Source organism: Centrocercus urophasianus, unplaced genomic scaffold (genome assembly GCF_019232065.1).
Source record: "Centrocercus urophasianus isolate 14NV4802_14NV808 unplaced genomic scaffold, USGS_Curo_1.0 seq_38, whole genome shotgun sequence".
Classification (NCBI taxonomy): domain Eukaryota; kingdom Metazoa; phylum Chordata; class Aves; order Galliformes; family Phasianidae; genus Centrocercus; species Centrocercus urophasianus.
In genome coordinates, this window is record NW_024884955.1 from 3,690,442 (window position 1) to 3,708,908 (window position 18,467).

The 18,467-nt window shown below is 38.8% G+C and overlaps 1 protein-coding gene across 4 annotated transcripts; it reads right to left on the bottom strand.

The window, feature by feature from the left end:
• Positions 1 to 9,996: 9,996 nt before the first annotated feature.
• FAM217B (family with sequence similarity 217 member B) lies at positions 9,997 to 18,260 on the bottom strand. 4 transcript variants are annotated; one of them, XM_042832502.1, is made up of 5 exons: positions 18,173 to 18,260; positions 16,891 to 17,091; positions 16,091 to 16,193; positions 15,917 to 16,002; positions 9,997 to 15,545 (listed from the first exon to the last, which is right to left on the bottom strand). In XM_042832502.1, exons 2-5 carry the CDS (start codon positions 16,908 to 16,910, stop codon positions 14,357 to 14,359), a joined length of 1,398 nt encoding a protein of 465 aa, XP_042688436.1. In that variant the 5' UTR covers positions 16,911 to 17,091; positions 18,173 to 18,260; the 3' UTR covers positions 9,997 to 14,356. The 4 variants fall into 4 exon arrangements, with proteins under 4 accessions (XP_042688436.1, XP_042688435.1, XP_042688434.1 ...); XM_042832501.1 differs by having other exon boundaries at positions 16,091 to 16,199; XM_042832500.1 differs by having other exon boundaries at positions 16,886 to 17,091.
• Positions 18,261 to 18,467: the final 207 nt, after the last annotated feature.

Genomic DNA, 18,467 nt, shown 5'->3' on the forward strand with positions numbered 1-18,467 from the left:
TATTCCATTAATATATCCACAACAACCATGTTCCTTTTCTTCAGAATGCAGGAGAAGAGAATTATTAAAAATTACAGTCAATGCTTTTATACTCTTAATCTCTCCAAATTCACTTTACAATTGCTGTCAACATCAATAATGTCAGAAAGTACAATCAGGTTTGCACAAAACATCACAACATGGATATTCTCAAGAAGGAATTTTCTTTCCCTGCCCAGCAATGCAATTGTTTTGTTGGGGAGGTCTTTTCTATCACAAAGAGAATTCCGAATGTATGTGGAAAAGCCAGGTGCTGTGTGGTAGCCCTCTTGTGAGCTCCTTCATCCAAATCCATTCTCCTTACTGTACTTTGCATTTCAGAGAACATTTGGTAAGTAATGTGTGGACTGGGTCTTCCAGAGATCCAGAGGAGATTTTCTTTAAGAGAGGAGGGAGCTTAGGGTTCATTCTTACAGTTAAAGCTGGGAACCTGGCCTTTACTAGTTTTGATAGCTGGGGCAAGGACAAATTGAATCCTTTTGGAAATCTACATTTCCATTAAGGTTTTATGGGGGGGGGGGGGGAGCACATTATCTTCATGTATACTGACCTTACATCAAATTTATAGCTACTGATTTTGTCTTTGATTTTACTGGTAGAATTTCTGTTAGGTTCCTTTAAAGTCAAACTAAACACCCAGGATTTGTTGCCAGTCTCCAGTATGTTATTCTAGCAATTCTGAGCTGTCACACACAGATAACTGAGATACAAGGGTATTTCTATCTAAAATCAAAAGTGATTGAAACTGGGAAATGACTTTTATGCTACAAATGTCTATATGGGCTTCCAACAGTAAGTTAAGTAATGATTACTTAATAACACCAACTTCATATTGAACAGGGTACTTTCATCCTTTTATATTCTGGCATTTCCTAAACTCATTGCAAATATCTCTGATGGAGGAGACGCATAGCAGAAAATGATTCCAATGTTTGAGCAATAATACAACATCAATTGCATAGATGCTCCATATTCTTAATGTGAGTGATGAACCCCTCATCCCAGCCCAGGCAGAGCCTCAAGCAGATAATCTGATTCCTTTTTTCTTAATGCCCAGTTTGTAAACTGCGTGATAGATACTTCACAAATATGCATATGGATATAGATCAAAAGGGTGAGTGCACACGTTGACAGGACACTAATTAAATTGATCCACAGTTAATGATTTATCTATTCAGAGCTGTTAATTTTGCAAGCGATAAGATAGGCTGCCTTCCTTTTTTTTTTTTTTTTAATTAAAGAGGCACTGGTACTGTCTATCTCCTCAAGACATTGAGTGCCACCTACTGTGCACTCGCTTCCTCTGAGCTGACAAGAATTCATAATGCTGTACGTGCACACAAAGAGAATATTCTGCTGTAGTACAAAAAATTGCTCCTCTGTCAGAGACAGTCTCTCAATTTGGACCTGTGATGATGGGAAATAGTTTTATGGGGATCTCTTTCAAAGAGTGAGGGGCAAGAAAGGAGAATGCACGCAAATGCTTTTGGGGAAGGTTGGTGACTAAGAAATAAGTGTTTTGTTATGAATTATCTGAAAAGGATGTAGGTATGAGGAGGTTTGAAAGCAAATGCATGTTCTTTATTTTTGTGAAAACTGTAGTGGATGCATAAAGGTCTTTAAGTTGATTTTTTTTTTTTTCAAGTTAGTTTACCTCTTAGTAAAGCAATGGAAATGGTTTCTTTTAGACTGATGAAACCAAAACTATTCCTAAGGCCAGAGGAGTCCACGACAACAGGAGCTGCACAGTTCCCTCTTAACGGTCTCTGGCTTAACTGGTTTAGATGAAAAAAGGATTTTTTTTTAAGACTTCCTAGAACCGTACTCGGATAAATAAGAATATAGTTTCTTTACTTAGATTGGAACACTACACAAGTCCTCAGAAAGTGCACTTTCAGATCTTGATTTCTGTTGTTTAGGAAGGCTTCTGTAAGGCCAAAAGCAACAGCATCTTTCCTTCCTCTATGACTGCCCACATGCTGCTCTGAGTATTCTTACATTTTATCATAACATGCCTGAAAAAACAAGAAGTAGGTCAAGAAATTGCCAGGTAAATGAGTTAATATATAAACCATTACTAAAATCAAGTGCTATACAACTGAGTATTTTCTATTTAACTTTGAGACAGTAGAGTCAGTAGAATGTGGTGACATTAATGATTACAGTTCTGAGATTTTGTTACCATGGTGTGTTTTTAAAAAGAAATCCTTTTAAGATGTAAATTAACTTTGTCTTAGAATTTTCCTCATCACACTCTCAGTCAAGCAGTAATCATTATTTATAGGCATTTTGTCAAAAAGATATGTTGAGCTGCTAGCACAACTCAGAACTTATTAAGAATTCCCATAACAGCTACCATCATCTTTATTTTGGCCCTAAAGTAGAAGTATTCAATTTCTGCTGTGTCTTCTTGCATGTTCTGGCAGATACTTTAGTATTCAAAATTTTTTTGCAATGGTCTTAACATGAAGGCTGGTAATACTGGATTTGTCCCTGCCTTTGGACAGCCCGATTCCCAGGACAGTGCAAAGTGCCTGCAAGCCCTGCTTGCTCCTTCCTTCAGATCTCAAACCAAGTATAGCTCAGCTGCTGGGTTAGAGTCCCTTTTATACACACAAACATTCATTAGAATTTGTTTCTGCAATAGCTACCAATGAAGACTGCAAGACAAACAGGCATTTCACCTAATTCTCCAGATTCGTCTCTGTCTTATGGGTTTGTAGATCTAACTTGGGTTTTTAGAGGCAGCCAGCAGCAGACTGGGCTATTTTCTGAAATCAGATTGCTTTCTCAGGAAAAGGAGCTGGGAATAAAGTCTGTGAGGCCTTGGGGCAAGACCAGAATAGAGATGCTGGGCAAGCATTTCTGGGTTGGGTGAAGAACTGTTGAATAGATGAAATCAGGGAGCTGGCAAAAAGGAAAAAGAGCAGGTGAAAACATGCTTTAAGTAGGCACTTGTGATTGTAAATCTACAGTGAAATCAGTGTTCCCAAATACACGAAGTTGAATTTTCCATTGGGGAATATTGTGTAAAGTACCCATAAAATAGTCCCTGGAAGGCAGACAACAGATGTTATGGCTACAGAACAAAGATGCTATTACTGTAAAGAGTAACCATTTTGTGCTTTCTGAAGTGAAAGACGATTGTCAATAAATTAAAGTCAGAATTCATAGTAGAGCACAAGGAAGTCAGACACTCAAATGCCACTGAACTTCATATAAGCAGGTGAGTGCCTACATCCTTTAGGCTCCTCTTGTAAACCCTTCCCTGAAATTATGAATCTGCCCTATAAATAGAAAAATCTAATAGATTGGAAGAAAGGTTTGCAATAAAGTATGGATCCATCCTAAATCCTTTGTTCGTGAGCTGATGATCAATATGTATTAAATACACAAAGCTCTAATGTTTAGCACGTCACTTTGACATTGAACTGTTTTTACTTCTTAATTTAACTTTGTCTTTTTTTGTTGTCAACTATTTAGATCAGCTCTTCTCTGAAGTAAGAAGAATAACTTTGTTAATTCTATGGTTGTTGGCTCAGTCTGTAGGCAAGGTTTGTAAATCTGCACCTTTTTGCTTACAGGCAAATCCCTACTGTAGAAGAGTTGCAAAGTTTTCTGCTTAGACATTTGAAGTACATCTTGAGCTTCTAACCTCACACTGCAGTGAAATTTAGAAAATGGACTGGAGTTGGTTTTGATTTTAGCTAAATTTCAGCTTTTCAGCCTTCAGATGCGAGTTACACCCAAATTTATTTTTATTTATTCCTGTTTAGATTTCAAGAAATACTGCTTGATACTGCCATGTTTAAGAATGTCTGAGTAAGAAACTGCCAAGGTTCTTCATTCTGTCTCAATTTTTATAGTCCAAGCCTTTTCAACTTCTGACGGCACTGCAAAATTTCAGTTTCTTTTTCCGGACTCTGTGAGGTTGTCTCCTTTTAAATGTATATTTCCCCAAATATCCTCTTTCAGCAAGACCTATAGTTCCTCCTGTGTAGTGACAGCTGCTGTAAACAGCATGTCCTGGTCACAGGCATGGATGTTCTGATCAAGGAATGTATGGAGCCTCATTCTCTCAGTTTGATTCATTTGAGCACTCTGGCTTTACTAGAATCACTCCTGATTTACCCTAAAATAACAGAAAGATCAGGCACTAGCATGAGAAATCCTTTCCAGTGTAGGTAGAAATAAGAACTCACTTGTCACTACTGCTTTCAAATGAATTTCTAAATGAAAATACCTTTTATACTGTCAGTAATGTAACGCAGAGATGACAGGTTCTGTTGGTTTTCCATCAGTTACAGACTGTGTCAGCAGCTTTTCAGGATCTGAAATACACTTTGGTTCCTATACTAAAAGCCCATTTTTTATGTTGGCTTTTTCCTAGGAGCAATGGTGAGTGCTTGCGCCTTGTAATACATTTGCTGTTCTTTTTTCATATAGAAATCTGCAATGTGTTCTTAGAAAAATGTGTTGGTAAGGTTTCCACAATCAGCTTCAATTCTTTTGTGTCTCTCCTAAATGCAGTTCAATTAGATAGGTTGATGGTGTTTCTATCGATCTAAACCAAATTCTTGGCAAGACATCAGGCTGACCTGGGTGAGTTTGTGTTTTATGGTAGCCTTTGCTGTAGCTAATATTTCCTAAACTACATGTTTAAAAATCAAAATGTGTTTTTCCAAATGTAAGGCTCCTGTTTTTGGGTAGATAGAGGCTATTTTGTGCAGGAAGCAAATATTACAGGGTAAAAAAATCCTTCCACAGAAATTCTGCAAAATATGTTGGAATCTTTTTCAAAAGTTCAGGTAGTAGTTCTGTGTCTGACTGTTACTGCTTTCATTGTGGGAACATCTTGGAACCGTAATTTAAAGACTAAAATACCTTCTTTCAGGTACTACCACGAAATAAAAGATGACAACAGCCCATACAATATTTATACTGCAATTCATTGATGTTTAACAGAGATCAGGAAGGAAGGTCCAACCACTGCACAGTTCTGGAAGAAATAGGTATGCTTGATATTTTTCTTCTCTTTCTCACAATATGCTCATTTCTTATAATCCTGGACATTTTACCTTTATCTGTTCCTTGGAGCTAATTCAGAACTTACAAATGTGCTGCTTGCCTTGCCTGCAGAGCTGAGCTGTTGCAGCTCCCAGCTGATGTGCAGCAGCTCTACTAACCCAGCTCCCTGTAAGGACGGGCTTGGTAACTGGCTAGGAAAATGAGATGAATTTGGAGACCGTCAAGATCATTTTCAGCAGAATTTGACCCAAGGTCTGTGGAGAGTTACTTGTTTAATTGTGTTTCTTCATGATTTCATTTTTGGACAATATCCTGAGAGCAACAGCCATCATATTCCAAGTTAATAAATTTCATACTAATCCCAAGGACACTCTTATTGTAAAGTAATACACTAAAGACTTGACACTATCAAATGTCTCCTTGAACCACTATGTGGGCATTTAAAAATGTTGAAGGAAGAGGAAGAAACTATTCTCTCCCTGATTTTGTTCTTCTCTGAAGTATCAATTACTGCAGTGTGCAAAGCACCTTCATTTCTAATGAACTGTATAGATTTGAATACTGAAAATACATCTTGGAGTATGTAAATTGCTTATGAGGAAAGTTGGTATTCAAAGCCAGCTGCAAGGGTAAGTCCTCTTTTTGTGATTATAAATGGTCATTTGTGGTGTGAATGGATCTCCTATATGCACTACGATTTTAGAAACTAAGACCTTTTGAAAACTGAATGGAATGAAATGAGCTGCACAAAATACAAACAAATACAGATAGAAAAAAGTGTAGACATTTCTTACCAGACATTGTTACTATCTCTTTTCTGAAACAAACAGTAATAGAACTTATCTAATGTACATAAACTAATCTGAAAGAAAGATCCACAAATATCTGTTCAAGGTTTTCATATTTGTCTCCTCATCTTCCTTTTTTGAGTATTTCTGCATAGCCGTTAAACAGCACTTTCCTTGCAAGATGCTGATGTGGAAGTCTTAAGAAAAAAAACTTCTTCCCAGTGACCACATCAAAATATGAATCCTAAAGGGCCTTTTTTGTTTTCCCTTTTTGCTACTGGAAGGTCCATAACTGGCTTAGGTATGCCATCTTCAGGATATCTGCAGAACTATTTTTATGCAGAAAAAGCTTCCATTGAGAAACATTAGTAATTATCAGTGCTCTGGAATAATTTGCTAATTGCTTCCCAGAAGTAATTTTCGTTCTTATTTTATAGAATTTAGAACAAAGCAAAAAGTTCTGAATTATTAATAACATATCATATTTAGCATTTATGAATAATCAGTAGGTTGCACCAAAAGGTCTTTTGTACGTGTGGTCCCAACAGGCAAAGAAGAAATGTAGAAACATATCCTTCAGAGTAAGACATGCTTTGTGAGCCTGAGACTCAGTTCACTATCCATAAGGCAACAGGAAAAGCAGGCTCCTACCCCCAAGACTCAAGCAAATCAAAGCAGGCACCTGAAATGCTAGATATTGGAGTTTTTCAAGTGTCTTCTCTTTCTTGAGAAATATACCACTTCCTAAGAGTCACATCTTCAGGCTAGAGTGAAGTAATTACAGCAAATATGCAGTATCTTATTCTAAACATCAAGAAATTGTCAGGTCAGCTTGCTGTGTTTTGCTGGCAGGGCAGGAACACTGAGGTTTCCATTTTGAACTCTTCTCATCAGTTTTGAAAAGCATTAAATAATGGGCATGGAGAAGGCAGAAATGGCACAAGGATGTGGTGGTGCAGCAGCCATATCCCTGTTCTCTGTGTCCTCTGGCTTTTCCCCAAGCAGCAGCTTTCCAAATGCAATTACAGAATAAGATGGAAAACCACATTAGAATGGCATAATTCTCTCTCTATTCTCAAGTTCAGCAGCATAGCATGTCAGTTAACAAAGGAAATGTCCATTTTCATTTTCTGCAAAGGTGGCTTTTGAACTGAGTTGAGAAACTTTTCCAGTACTACAGGTGCTCTATCAGTTCCCTCCTTCCTCTCAGCAGACAGGTAGAGGAGCCCCTAGCCAGGCCCTCTATGAAATATCAATCCAAAGTTCTATTACTAAGCATACATGTGAAGCACAACAGCTCCTAAGGCTTTACTGGAAGTGACAAATTGTGGCCCACCCAGCATGTGGCTTACTCTTCACTCATAAAAACTCTTCTCACTCGCTTGTCTTTTAAATTACTTCTTTTAATAGCTTAATTGGGATAAATGTGTCCTTTAGAAGGGAGAAATGATCCTAAAATGGCTCAGAAAAGGCTCAATTACAATTCATACTCCTTCTCAGCAGAACAGAGGAAATAGCAGGCAGGGAATACGTTTTATTTTTGAGACAAAAAGATTTCATGGATTTCATTACTAATGTGCTGACATGCACTCTCTGTAGGGTCTTCCTGTGATCAGTCTCTCTTGTTTCCTTTTAAACTGGGAGGCAGAACCTCAGCTCCGGTGTGATTAATTTCCCTTTCCTGATTATATGTCATTTACTTTTAAGTAAGGTTTTTATAAATGAGGCAAAACAAAGACAAAGATGAAGATTGTGCGGAGATAAACATTTGTGCTGCTGGGACTCCCACTGACTTGGGCACAGCGGGGGCCAGAAGTAATGGGGATTCACAGGCATGGTGATTAGACCTCTCACTGCGAACAGGTAATTGAAACATCGTAGCCCATCACCAGCATTTAGGAGGTACTGTGAAGATACTTGGTTTAAAGCACACTCAATAGAGGCTTCTTACACAAAGCACAAGCTCAGGCCATCAGTACTATATATTTTTGTTTGCATGCACAGCACTCTTGTGATTCCACCCTGGCACTGACCCCTGAAGAAGGGCAATTTTCTGCTGAGATTTCTGTAGTCAATGCATGAGCTGTCTGCTTGGCACTGGGGGGGCATGAGCAAAGGGGCCTTGAGATGATCTCATTGAATGTTTTGGTGTTTGTAAGCATGACATGCTGTAGGCTCAACAGAACTTGTATGGAAGATGTGCTATAGAGCCACAACACAAGTCTGCGTGAACACTACACACACAAACAATACTTTCATTACTATTTTTAATCTTGCATAATTTTCAGTGGAAATAGCAGAACGCAGCTCTAATCTTACCACTGTGGTTCCACTTTGCAGCCATCTTGCTTGGCACTGCTGTGGATTTGAAGTTTTTGCATTCAGAACGATGTGTACCGGGCTGTTCGCTTAAATTAGTGGTTTACTGTGTAAAGAGATCTTGCTGCTGGCTTTTAGGGAAACTTAGCTGACTTCTATTCAACTCTATTCTCCAATCACGTTTGACTGAAGTTTCTAGCCATGTATTATTAGTGAATAACATCTTACAAAAGTGTAATTTATTGTCTAAGTAAACTTTGGAGCAAAAGAACAGTGCCTTTGATACCAGACTTAGTGTGTGCCTCAGGAGGAACCTTTCTGTTTTAGCACAGAAGTGGAACAGAGCAAAAGTAACACTGTGACTAATTCCACTTCTTATGTATTTCTTACCTGAGGGCAGAACACTTTAAGTTTTCTTTCCTCATTTGTGTTTTGTAGCACCAATAGTCCCCATGCTGTAACTGCTGTCAAACTCGTACCAACCAGGCTACTTAAAAGTAACACATCTGTGGGTCTCATATAGTGAAAATTCATACCGCCCCTTCTTTACAGTGCTACTTGCTTTATCAGTGATGCCATACCTTCAACTTTGCAGCATGTTTACAGTGATGTAATAACGCCAACAGCCGCTAGATGCCGGCACGAGTATGCTAGCACTGAACGCGTGCCTGTTTCATAGTTCGGATGCCATTTACCTTTTATTATGGTTCTTTCTTTCTTACGCACCCCCCAAAGGGTTTTCTGCTTTACTAAATCCATAGTGATGTAACTGCTCTAAAACCAATGTCTTCTGGTACAGGAAAAAAGCTATTATTTAGGGATGTTCTCAGAGCAGCTGTTGTTTCTTCCAGAAGCTATCTGAAATTCAGGGATGAGAAAGTAGTGAAAGAACAAAGAGCTCCAGTTCTGCCCAGCTGAAAGGGAGAACCTTTCAGGCAATCTGTTCTTTCACATGCCAGACCGAAGGGCAGAAACCAGAACTGGGAGGCTGTTCTGAGGGGTTTATTAACATGACTTGTAACAGGGGAGGGAAAAAAAAAAAAATCAATAGCTGTAGTTACACTGCATTACAGCTATTCCAGAAGAAAACCAAATCTTTCTCCATTGTCAGATGGAACAGAAAAATGAAAATGAACAGATTATTATGTAGAACTTAGACGGCTCAAAGCAAAGCTCAGTGTTTTGGTGTTCATCTATGAGGATTTGTAGATATGGATGGGGCTGTATCATCTGGTTTTGTTTTTTTTTTTTTTCTGATTATCGTTTTCTTGTATGATTGCCCACAGAGGACCCTTGAAATGCTTAAAAATTACAAAAAATAGTAAAGCAAAGGGACTTTCAGAAATAGGAAATGCCATTTTTTTCTCTGAATTTCTCTCCGTTTCCTCCTTGATTAGTCTGAGCTGAATATATGAACACAGTGTGAAAATATTTAAAATGCATTCATCCACCAAAAAGTGGCATGATCCACCAAAAAGTGGATGAAAAGTGGCTAAAAAGTACCTCTGCAAGCACTTACCTGTATGCCTTTGCTGTCTAACTGAAATTATAACAGAGAATATGAATTGTATTGATCAGTGTGTTCTAAATATGAAAACTGATTATATTTACATCCATTTGCTGCCTTAAGGGCACTATTATAAAAGTGACTGCCACGTGGAGTAGAAGCAATTATTTTTTAACCAGCTGGGTTGATCAGCAGCAGGAACATGGCTGAGGTCCCTGAGTGAAGAGTTAATGCTGCAGTGAAGGAATTTTCTACAAAAAAGAATTCAGAAGTGCCATCTTGTGGGTAATGAAAAAACTACAGCTAAGTAACCAGTAGGCAACATCTCATTTTTAATGTAGCTAATAGGCAGTAACTTTAAATTACAAGATCACTTTCCAATGAAATTTTCAGCAAAAATAACCACAAAAGCTTTGAATAAAAAAGGACAAATGATTACCAACATCAAAACCTGGGCTCCAAAAAACTGGCCTATTTTAATTATTTTTCTTGAGGAAACCCAATAATAATTCCAGTGGGAGCAATAAAGAAAAGACAATGTTTCAAAACAAGGGCCAAAAAAAAAAAAAGAGTACATTACAGGCAGTTTCACACTATAGAATTGATAACTATATCAATTCCAAAGAAGGTATCACATACCCATTTAAATAAGTCAGCCAAACTATTCTGAACCTTCTAATAAATTCCTTTAAATGAGAAATACAAAAGTTACCTCAGTCAACAATAAGTAACACACAAGAAAGGACAGAAGAATAATAAAATTGCAGCATAATTAAGAAGGATGAAGTCAAACAAGACATTTTAGTACAGGGATATAAGCATAGTTATCCTGTGCAGCATTATTCCCCTCTTCCATCACATTGCACATGTCAGAAGCAGATGACAGAAGGGTGTTGGTAGCACATGTGCAACAGAACTGCAGCCACAGCATCCTGGAAGAGGTGCTCCTGGGAGGTAAGAGCTCCTGCTTCTGGCCACCTGTTTTATGCTAAACTCAACTTAGAAAAAGTACTGCTGAATCTTTTGGCCTCTTTGAGAAGTACTGTAATTCCAGTACACCGAATTTGTACCAGCAAAGGTAATCTCCCATTTGCAAAGAGAAATGCAATCCACTTAACCAGCAAGTGGCCATGCTGTGATTCAGCATGCTGAACCAGTAGCAGGGACTGATTGAACACTTCCTTTCCAGGCTCTTTCACTCACAGTGCCTCTTTTCCCAGTATTGCATGCTTTGCTCACACAGTAACAATCCCTGTTTGAAGCATAACTTCTAAGTGAGCAACTGCTGAAGCTTTATGTCTGTGTAGATAACAAAATGAAGATCTGAAGGCATGGTGCAGAAACATCAGAACCAGCGCCTTCAATTGTAAGCTACCGCAGGCTGTGCAGGAGTGCAAAGGGGTGAAACCATGGCTGACCACAGTATTTGACTAAAGAGACAAAAGTAATGGAGGAAAAAAGTGTCTTGAGAGCAAAACAGATTTGTTTTAAAATCCTTTCCATTATACATTAAAAATACTACATAGCAGTGCTATGGAAAACCATTCATACGTATTGGAGCAAAACTGTTGGGTTACATCTTTGTAACCAAGTAATTTCATTGAGAACAAGAGCTGTTCCTAGCTCATACTTGTGTAACTGAAGTAGACTGAGTATTTATTTAAAATGCAACCTGAGGCTATTAGTTTTGTAATAAACCTTTACAATATCTAGGAAAAAATCCCACTCAATTTAAATATCTCAAATCACTTCTTCAAGAAGTATTGTCAGTGCTAAAAACACATAAACATAAGAACATATTGCTAAATACAGTGAAAATACAGAAATAGCCACACAAACACTATGCTATGGAAATATTTTAATTCCAAATGGAATGTATTTGATGAAATAAACATTTCTGCTATATTCTGTTTCTAAAGAGAATGCCCATTAATACAAAATCAAAGAAAGATAAATCATAGTCTTCTTTATAGAGGGAGTTCTTTTCAGCTACAGGTCCAGAACACAGACAAGCTAAAATGGAAGCAAAACCGGTGCTGGATCAATTCCAACACTTGCAGATCTCCCATTTAAATAATTATTTTTGAGGTAAAAATCAGAATTTCTATTTCTGTATGCAAACAAAGTAGACTTTACTGTATAATTATCAAATCAGTGAACAAGAACTATTATGTGAGATAAACTTTGTTTGTCCAGACCACAGCCAATGAGTGATGAACAAGTATTCAATTTATTTTCAATGTCATCACTACTTCTGCTTATTTAATTTTTAGAAAGTCTCCAGCAACAGGTTTGCATTAGATGTGCATTAGACCGCAAGCAATACATTAAAACAGAATTTTCTAATTCCTAGGTCTGCAAGAAAAAAAATTCTCTGCCAGTTGAGTTTGCTCTGGTCAGAGCTGACTGAAACACTGTTTGTTCTTTAAGAAGTTACCATGCAAAACGTGCGTGTATCTTCATGCTCTCCTTGTAACCTGAGGAAGCACCAATATAAAGCAACATATCAGAGGTAATTTTGCATATGCTAATTAATATTCAGCATTATAATAATACACTAAACTAATTACTGCATCTACGAAGATGTGTTTAAAAAATCTGCCATTCTGATCCTGCTCACCTTGCTTTTGGAGCTTACAACAGTGTGCTAAAATAGCGTACTAAAATCGTGCTCATCAGCAAGAGCAATCCGACTGTTCCTAATCTTAATGTAAATCAGTAAAACTGCTAATGAAGGCTCATAGAATTTGGCAAAAGCTTGAAATCCCAGCACTGGATGCAAAACCCTTTCCATCTAAAGCAGCTGAAATACAGGAAGAGTCTGGAACAATACAAAAGGATAAAACTGTAACACAAGCATGTGCTAATGCTCTGCAGCTGCTGGTATTTGAATGCCAGCCTGTAAGTTTCTCCACACCTCTGACAGCCAACTTATATGATCTTTGAGGACATGAGATTAAGTTCCACTTTAATTGCATAGCACAGAATGTAGAAGCAACTACCATTTACTTTAACTGTATCCTAACAAATACTGCATATGGAAACATAATACTGTATATTAAAAGTGTTTCTTTCATCAATTTAAAATTTCACATTTGGTCTCCAGTAACTAGGAAAAAGCCACTAAAAATATTTCTTAAGTCTATTCCTGAGCATTGTTTTTGTGTAAAATACTCTGGTTTATTACTACATTTATCAATATTCTCACATTTTGAACTATATATAAATCCATGCTTGGAAATTTTACAAAGCTGAAGACCTAGTAGACACAATGAAAGAACAGAAACAGCTAAGCATCTTAAGACCAAGAGAGATGAGATCACCAAGACAAGTGCAGTTTAACTATGTACATAGTATATTCTATAGTAACTGATGGTTTCTCACTAGCTATAGGAATGAGAAGGATCCACTTGTAAAAATCCAGTCTGTCAGACCTCAGCTTACTTCTCATCAACAGTTCACTGTGACAGGTGGCTGAGGATGAACAAATGGTGTTCAGTATTTCATTTAAAAATCAAACTTCAAAAAAATTTCTAGATTTTCAACAAAATAGTGTCCCCAGCTAAGAGCTGAACTGACACTTGAATACTCGCTGAATTACTTTCATATTCTCCTGTATCCCAGACACAAGAAGAATCAGAGGGTCTAAGGACAGAACTCAACTCTGGCTGAACAATTTTATGGTATTTCCCCATGCCACTTGTCTAAATCTTCAGGTAAGAAGCAAATCAAACTGACACAGGCTGGGCCATGGAATAGAGAATAGTCATCACAGGTGGCTAAGAATAGGTATTTTTTGTATCAAAATATATCTTTGCTTGAACTTACATTGGTCTTCAAGCTCATAACCTAAGAGTCTATTTTCTGGATTTTGAGAGCTTACCAGTTTTGAACATTAGGTCACAGATTGTGCAGTAATATTTTCATTTGGCATTAGTCATCAATATCCACGTGCAATTTGAAATATTCAAGGTTTACAAAATGAACATGAAGGAACGCTGTCTGTAAACAGTGAAGTTTTCTGGGTATAAAAATATGCATTTGATTTTATTAATCTGCCACTATTGAAGCTGTCTGCTCTCTAACAAATGTCTGTCTTTAAAAAAATCCTTTTAGTATTAAAATATTCCAGTACATTATCTCCATTCTTCTTCCTAGCAAAAAAACCACATCCAATTCATCCAAAAATTCATCATCTCCTATGAAGAATTAGTTTCACTTTGCATAGATAAGCTGCTCCATTATTTTATAAAAACAATTGAGCCCTTTCCCATCAGAACAAAACACTATGAAACCTGTCACAAAATAACATCTCTTTTAAAGAGCTCAGATCCTATTCTCTCAAATGCACAAAAAGGAGTGCAGAAGAAACACTACAGACTTCAGCAAACTTCAATTGGTGCAAATAGGAGGACATTATATAACTGTGTATATCTCTAAACTTTCATACTCTTGAGCAATTGTCAATATGCTGAAGGAAAGACCAATGGAAGACTTGCCTTCAGGGAGAAGATTTCTTGCTGGCTTAAGATCAAATGTATTGAAATGAACAGTGCTGACTTAGAACTATGAATCAAGAACATATTTTCTCAGGATCTTCCTATGAAGATAACATGACCCTTCTGCATTGGCCAAACACTTTCTAGCAGTCAAGAAACATCAACTAATAAACTTTTCACTTAAATTTCCGTGATGTCTGCTTTGTGCCATTTGTTTTTATTTTTCTGTCCCCGGCTGATTTTTTAGAAGGAACATAATTGTTAGCATTGCCATTTTTCTTTGTGTTTGTACATGCATATGTTTTTAAGCCTTTGATAGGAGCAGCTGAACCATGAAATGCTGGTGCTTGCTTAGGGGGTCTGATATTACCAACACTTTGAATTTTAGAATTGTTCTCAGATGGCTGCATATTGAGAAGCTGTTGCTTTGCATTTGTTTTTTTCAGTTCATTTCTTACTTCACCAGACTGTCTCTGAGAAGACATCGCATGTCCCATTCTTTCAGATGGTTTCAAGTGCCCTGGATGTGAATAAAACCGTTGACTTTCTTCACAGCATGGATCTACCCTGTGACCTGAATAGCACGTGGGGAGTTTTGTAACAGTTTCCTGGGGAACCATTTGTTTGTTAGGCAAAGGGCTAAGCGATGCTTTGCATTTGCCAGGGCTTTTTAGGGTACGTACAGAGCTGGGAGCAGTCTGTGGTCTGGCTTTGGCTGACTTTGCTTTCTCATTCTGTACAGTCTGCATTTGCAGCCACTCCAGCTGCAAAAGACGATCAATGTATTTTTCAAGAAATCCAGTTGGCTTTGGTCGAAGTTCAGATCTACCTTCTACATTAACAAAGATGGCCAGTTGCTTCAAGTCCCATGAGTTAAAAGGGGGCGGCAGGAAGTCTGGGTAGTAAAATTCTGAGTCTTTAAAACCCGTATCAGGAACACGTTCCAAACAAACTGGATCAATTTCTTCAGCTCTGAGTATGAGTTCTGGTGGTGTGCAGGGAGAGGGAGGAATGGGAATCCTTTCTGAATCAGAGAGATCACTGGCACTATCATCTTCAGCATCTTCTTTAATAATTTGTACCGATTCAAAATCAAGAAACATTTCGTTCACAGATGCTTCTTGCCATTTAGAGGAGCACGGACCAGCTTCAGCAGCATGTTCTTCATGATTCTTTTCCAACTGTTCTTTTTTACTGCAATAAAAATGTTGCACTTGGACATCTTTAACTTTACAGAAGCTACCTTGTGTGCTGCCTTTTGTGGCAGGAGGGATCCTGTGCACTAAAGATTCACTTTGCCTTGTTTCTGGGAGACTCCTCTTTGACCTTTCAACTCTGGGCAGAGATGTGCAAACACTTGTGATTCTAAACAGAAAGAAATATCACATCCTGTTAGAATGATTAAAGTCTTTGGAACGCCAGCTTACAAACTTTTGATTTCCCCCTTAAGGATTTGGATATACATGAACTGAGGTAAAATTTGCATGGAAACTTAGTAAATCAGTACAGAATACTATCTAGCCTTGAATTTTTGCTTTATTTCATTCCAATTTTGCCTGAGATCCAGTATAGCAAGATTCCATATTGATAATTTAAACTTGTTATCCTCAAAAATGCTGACTTTTGAGTGCAGTGACCTCAAAGGCAACACAATGAAGCCAAGAATTCATCACAAGCATTTAAATGCCAGCTTGAACTGTGTACAAATTAAACAGACAATCTTTAAATAGAATTACTGTTTTGACTGAGTACTGTCATCTAATTGGTTCCTCCCCTTCTTAAAAACACTTCGTTGGTTATCGTCTTGAGTGTCACAGGAAGTCTGAAAAGATAAGAAAATATGTGATGTTATTACAAAAGCTAACATAAACTTTGTATCCTTTTTCTATAAAAGAACTGGTATGATTTACCTTTTCATTGGTAGTTGGCACATTTTTGCATAATCTTCCAGGAGATTTCACATGAGAAACTGATTTCTTTACTCCTTTGGTGCTTGGGTGGCTTTTTCCATTACTGTTACTAGCAAGGATTAAACACAGTATCACACATTAATAGAAATGTTTATGATAATCAGAATAGAAATTCAATAAAAGTTTACCATTAAGTTTCAAGAAGAGAGAGTTGGTTGCAAACAGTCTTAATATTCATAGTAACTATGCTTTTTTTATCCAGCTACTATAATACTACATTTTTAATACTATTACTGCAAAATGCATAATTAAATTAGAAAATATATTAAGAGAACTTAGCCTTCATAAAGAAACTTCCATCAGAGGATCCCAAAGTTCCTTTGCAGATAATAAATAGTAAATATTAATTATTAATTGAGCTACCATGGAATACTCATGGTCCCAGTGCACTTTAACAAAATTAATTATACAGTACAATATGAATGCCACAATCAATCTTGCTTCCTTTTTTCACTTGCACAGTCTCAACAAAACTTCAACCATTATTCTTTATTATTTAAAAAGATATTTTTTTAATCAAATCAAGAGTTTATAAAAGAGTAAAGACAAGTTTTGTGCCTTCAGCAGTGCTGCAGTCACCTCTGTCACTTCGTGACCTGCACGGTCATACCACACAATCATTTGTGTTGACGTGGATTGGAGAGGAGGATGAGAATTTGAACTGCGCAGTCATGCGCTTGTTACATCTTCTATAGTACTTTGTATAACTGGAAAGAAAGAAAATAATTTCCTTACTTTACCATTCCTTTGTGGTTTTCATTGATTTGGCTTTCCTTTTTCTGTGCCTTTCGGTGCACTAATAACGGATGTTCTTGAATGCCCGGTCCCATTATTACTCTTTTAAAGTGGTATTTACATCTTTATCTTTACATAATCTTCCAATGACTCCATTCTTTCTGGTCCACACAGCACAGCGTGCCAAATGCAAACATCACCACGTCCTGGACACGTAGAGAACAAAAACCACACAATGTAATTATTAAAGCAGTACGATAAACATTAATTAGCTACCAAACTGCACTGGGATGCACCATCCCATCCCTCAGCAGTCACATATTCACCTCACCAAGGCTGCCCACAGCCAGTGATCAGCACCAGCAGCAAGTTGGCTGCACAGAGCTGTGCTCAGCGTCAGCTGCAGAGATGCAGCCGCTCTGCAGACAGCACACAGCCCTGCAGTGAGGTGAGCCGGGCCAGCATCACTCAGCCCATCCAGCACACACCACACGGTCTGCAGGACTGTTGGTAAAAATACAGAAAAACATGATGAGGTGCAGCAGCGTTAGGAGAGCTACTTTTCACCGTGCAGTGAGCTCTTCATGTTGTCCTGCCTGCACCGAGGATCGGTCAAACAGGGATGGGTGTTTCTGCTCATAACTGAACGCTTATCACTGTCTGCTTTGGGTGCATGGAGTTGCCCTTTCTGTGCCAGAAAATGTGCTCGTGGCACATTCATATACATAAGTGTACCCAATGCTTCACTTTTCTCCCAAACCAAGCCTCTCACTGCTCATCCATCCCACTAAAAATAGCCACAGCAGAGCACACAGCATTCCTTCATTTTCCAGAAGCCGCACTCCCCTCCCGGGGCTGCACAGTTCCTAAGTTGTGACAGATGCTCTGCACCAGATCACCTTTCTACACCCACCCTCAGGTTTTTTTTGCAGTTCTATAGATAGATTTATTGTTTGTATGTGTTACTGGATACTATTGACGTTTATCTAACACAGTCCCGTTTCTTACTGCCTCTCCTCTTCTCAGGACAAAGCCCTGCAGGGCACGATGTCCCATCGATTCCGATCTCCGGAGTTCGGAGCCGCGCGGTCCCGCAGCCCAGCTCTGCTCCGCGGGCAGAGCACCGCCTGCAGCCCTGCACAGTCCTGCCCCGGAGACGCAACAGCTCCTGCTACAGAACGGCCCCGCAGACTGATGATGAGGTCATGCTTCGTAAGTTAACCTTCTCGATTTCCCCCTTCGGTCCCACCAACCCCTCAACGCTACCACCCCCCAGCCCGCCTGTACCTGCCTCCCTTGCAGCCTCCGCCGGCATTAAGGGCACCCGGAGGGCAGCGACGTCAGGCAGGCACTGCGCATGCGCCTGGGGCGGTGCTTATTGGCCGTTCAGTTTGATAGACAGGGAGGCGCGGCGTGGGCGGGAATGCTGGGGTTCCGCGCAGGCGCCGTCGGGCGGACCGGGGATGAGGGGTCTGTGCTGAGAGGAGCGCGGTACGGCCGGCCCGGTGCCTGTGCTCTGCCTGCAGCTGGGCACTGATGTGGGCTGTGCAGACCCCGGCCGCCGATTCCTCCCCTTCCAGTC

What these genes read in the sequence shown, in the direction of transcription:
- FAM217B (XM_042832499.1), bottom strand. Translation starts at nt 16,980, where the DNA reads ATGGGACCGGGCATTCAAGAACATCCGTTATTAGTGCACCGAAAGGCA. An exon ending in TGCCAACTACCAATGAAAAG is followed by an intron (nt 16,003 to 16,090) that starts GTAAATCATACC and finishes TTATCTTTTCAG; the next exon opens with ACTTCCTGTGACACTCAAGA. An exon ending in GACAGTACTCAGTCAAAACA is followed by an intron (nt 15,546 to 15,916) that starts GTAATTCTATTT and finishes CTTTCTGTTTAG; the next exon opens with AATCACAAGTGTTTGCACAT.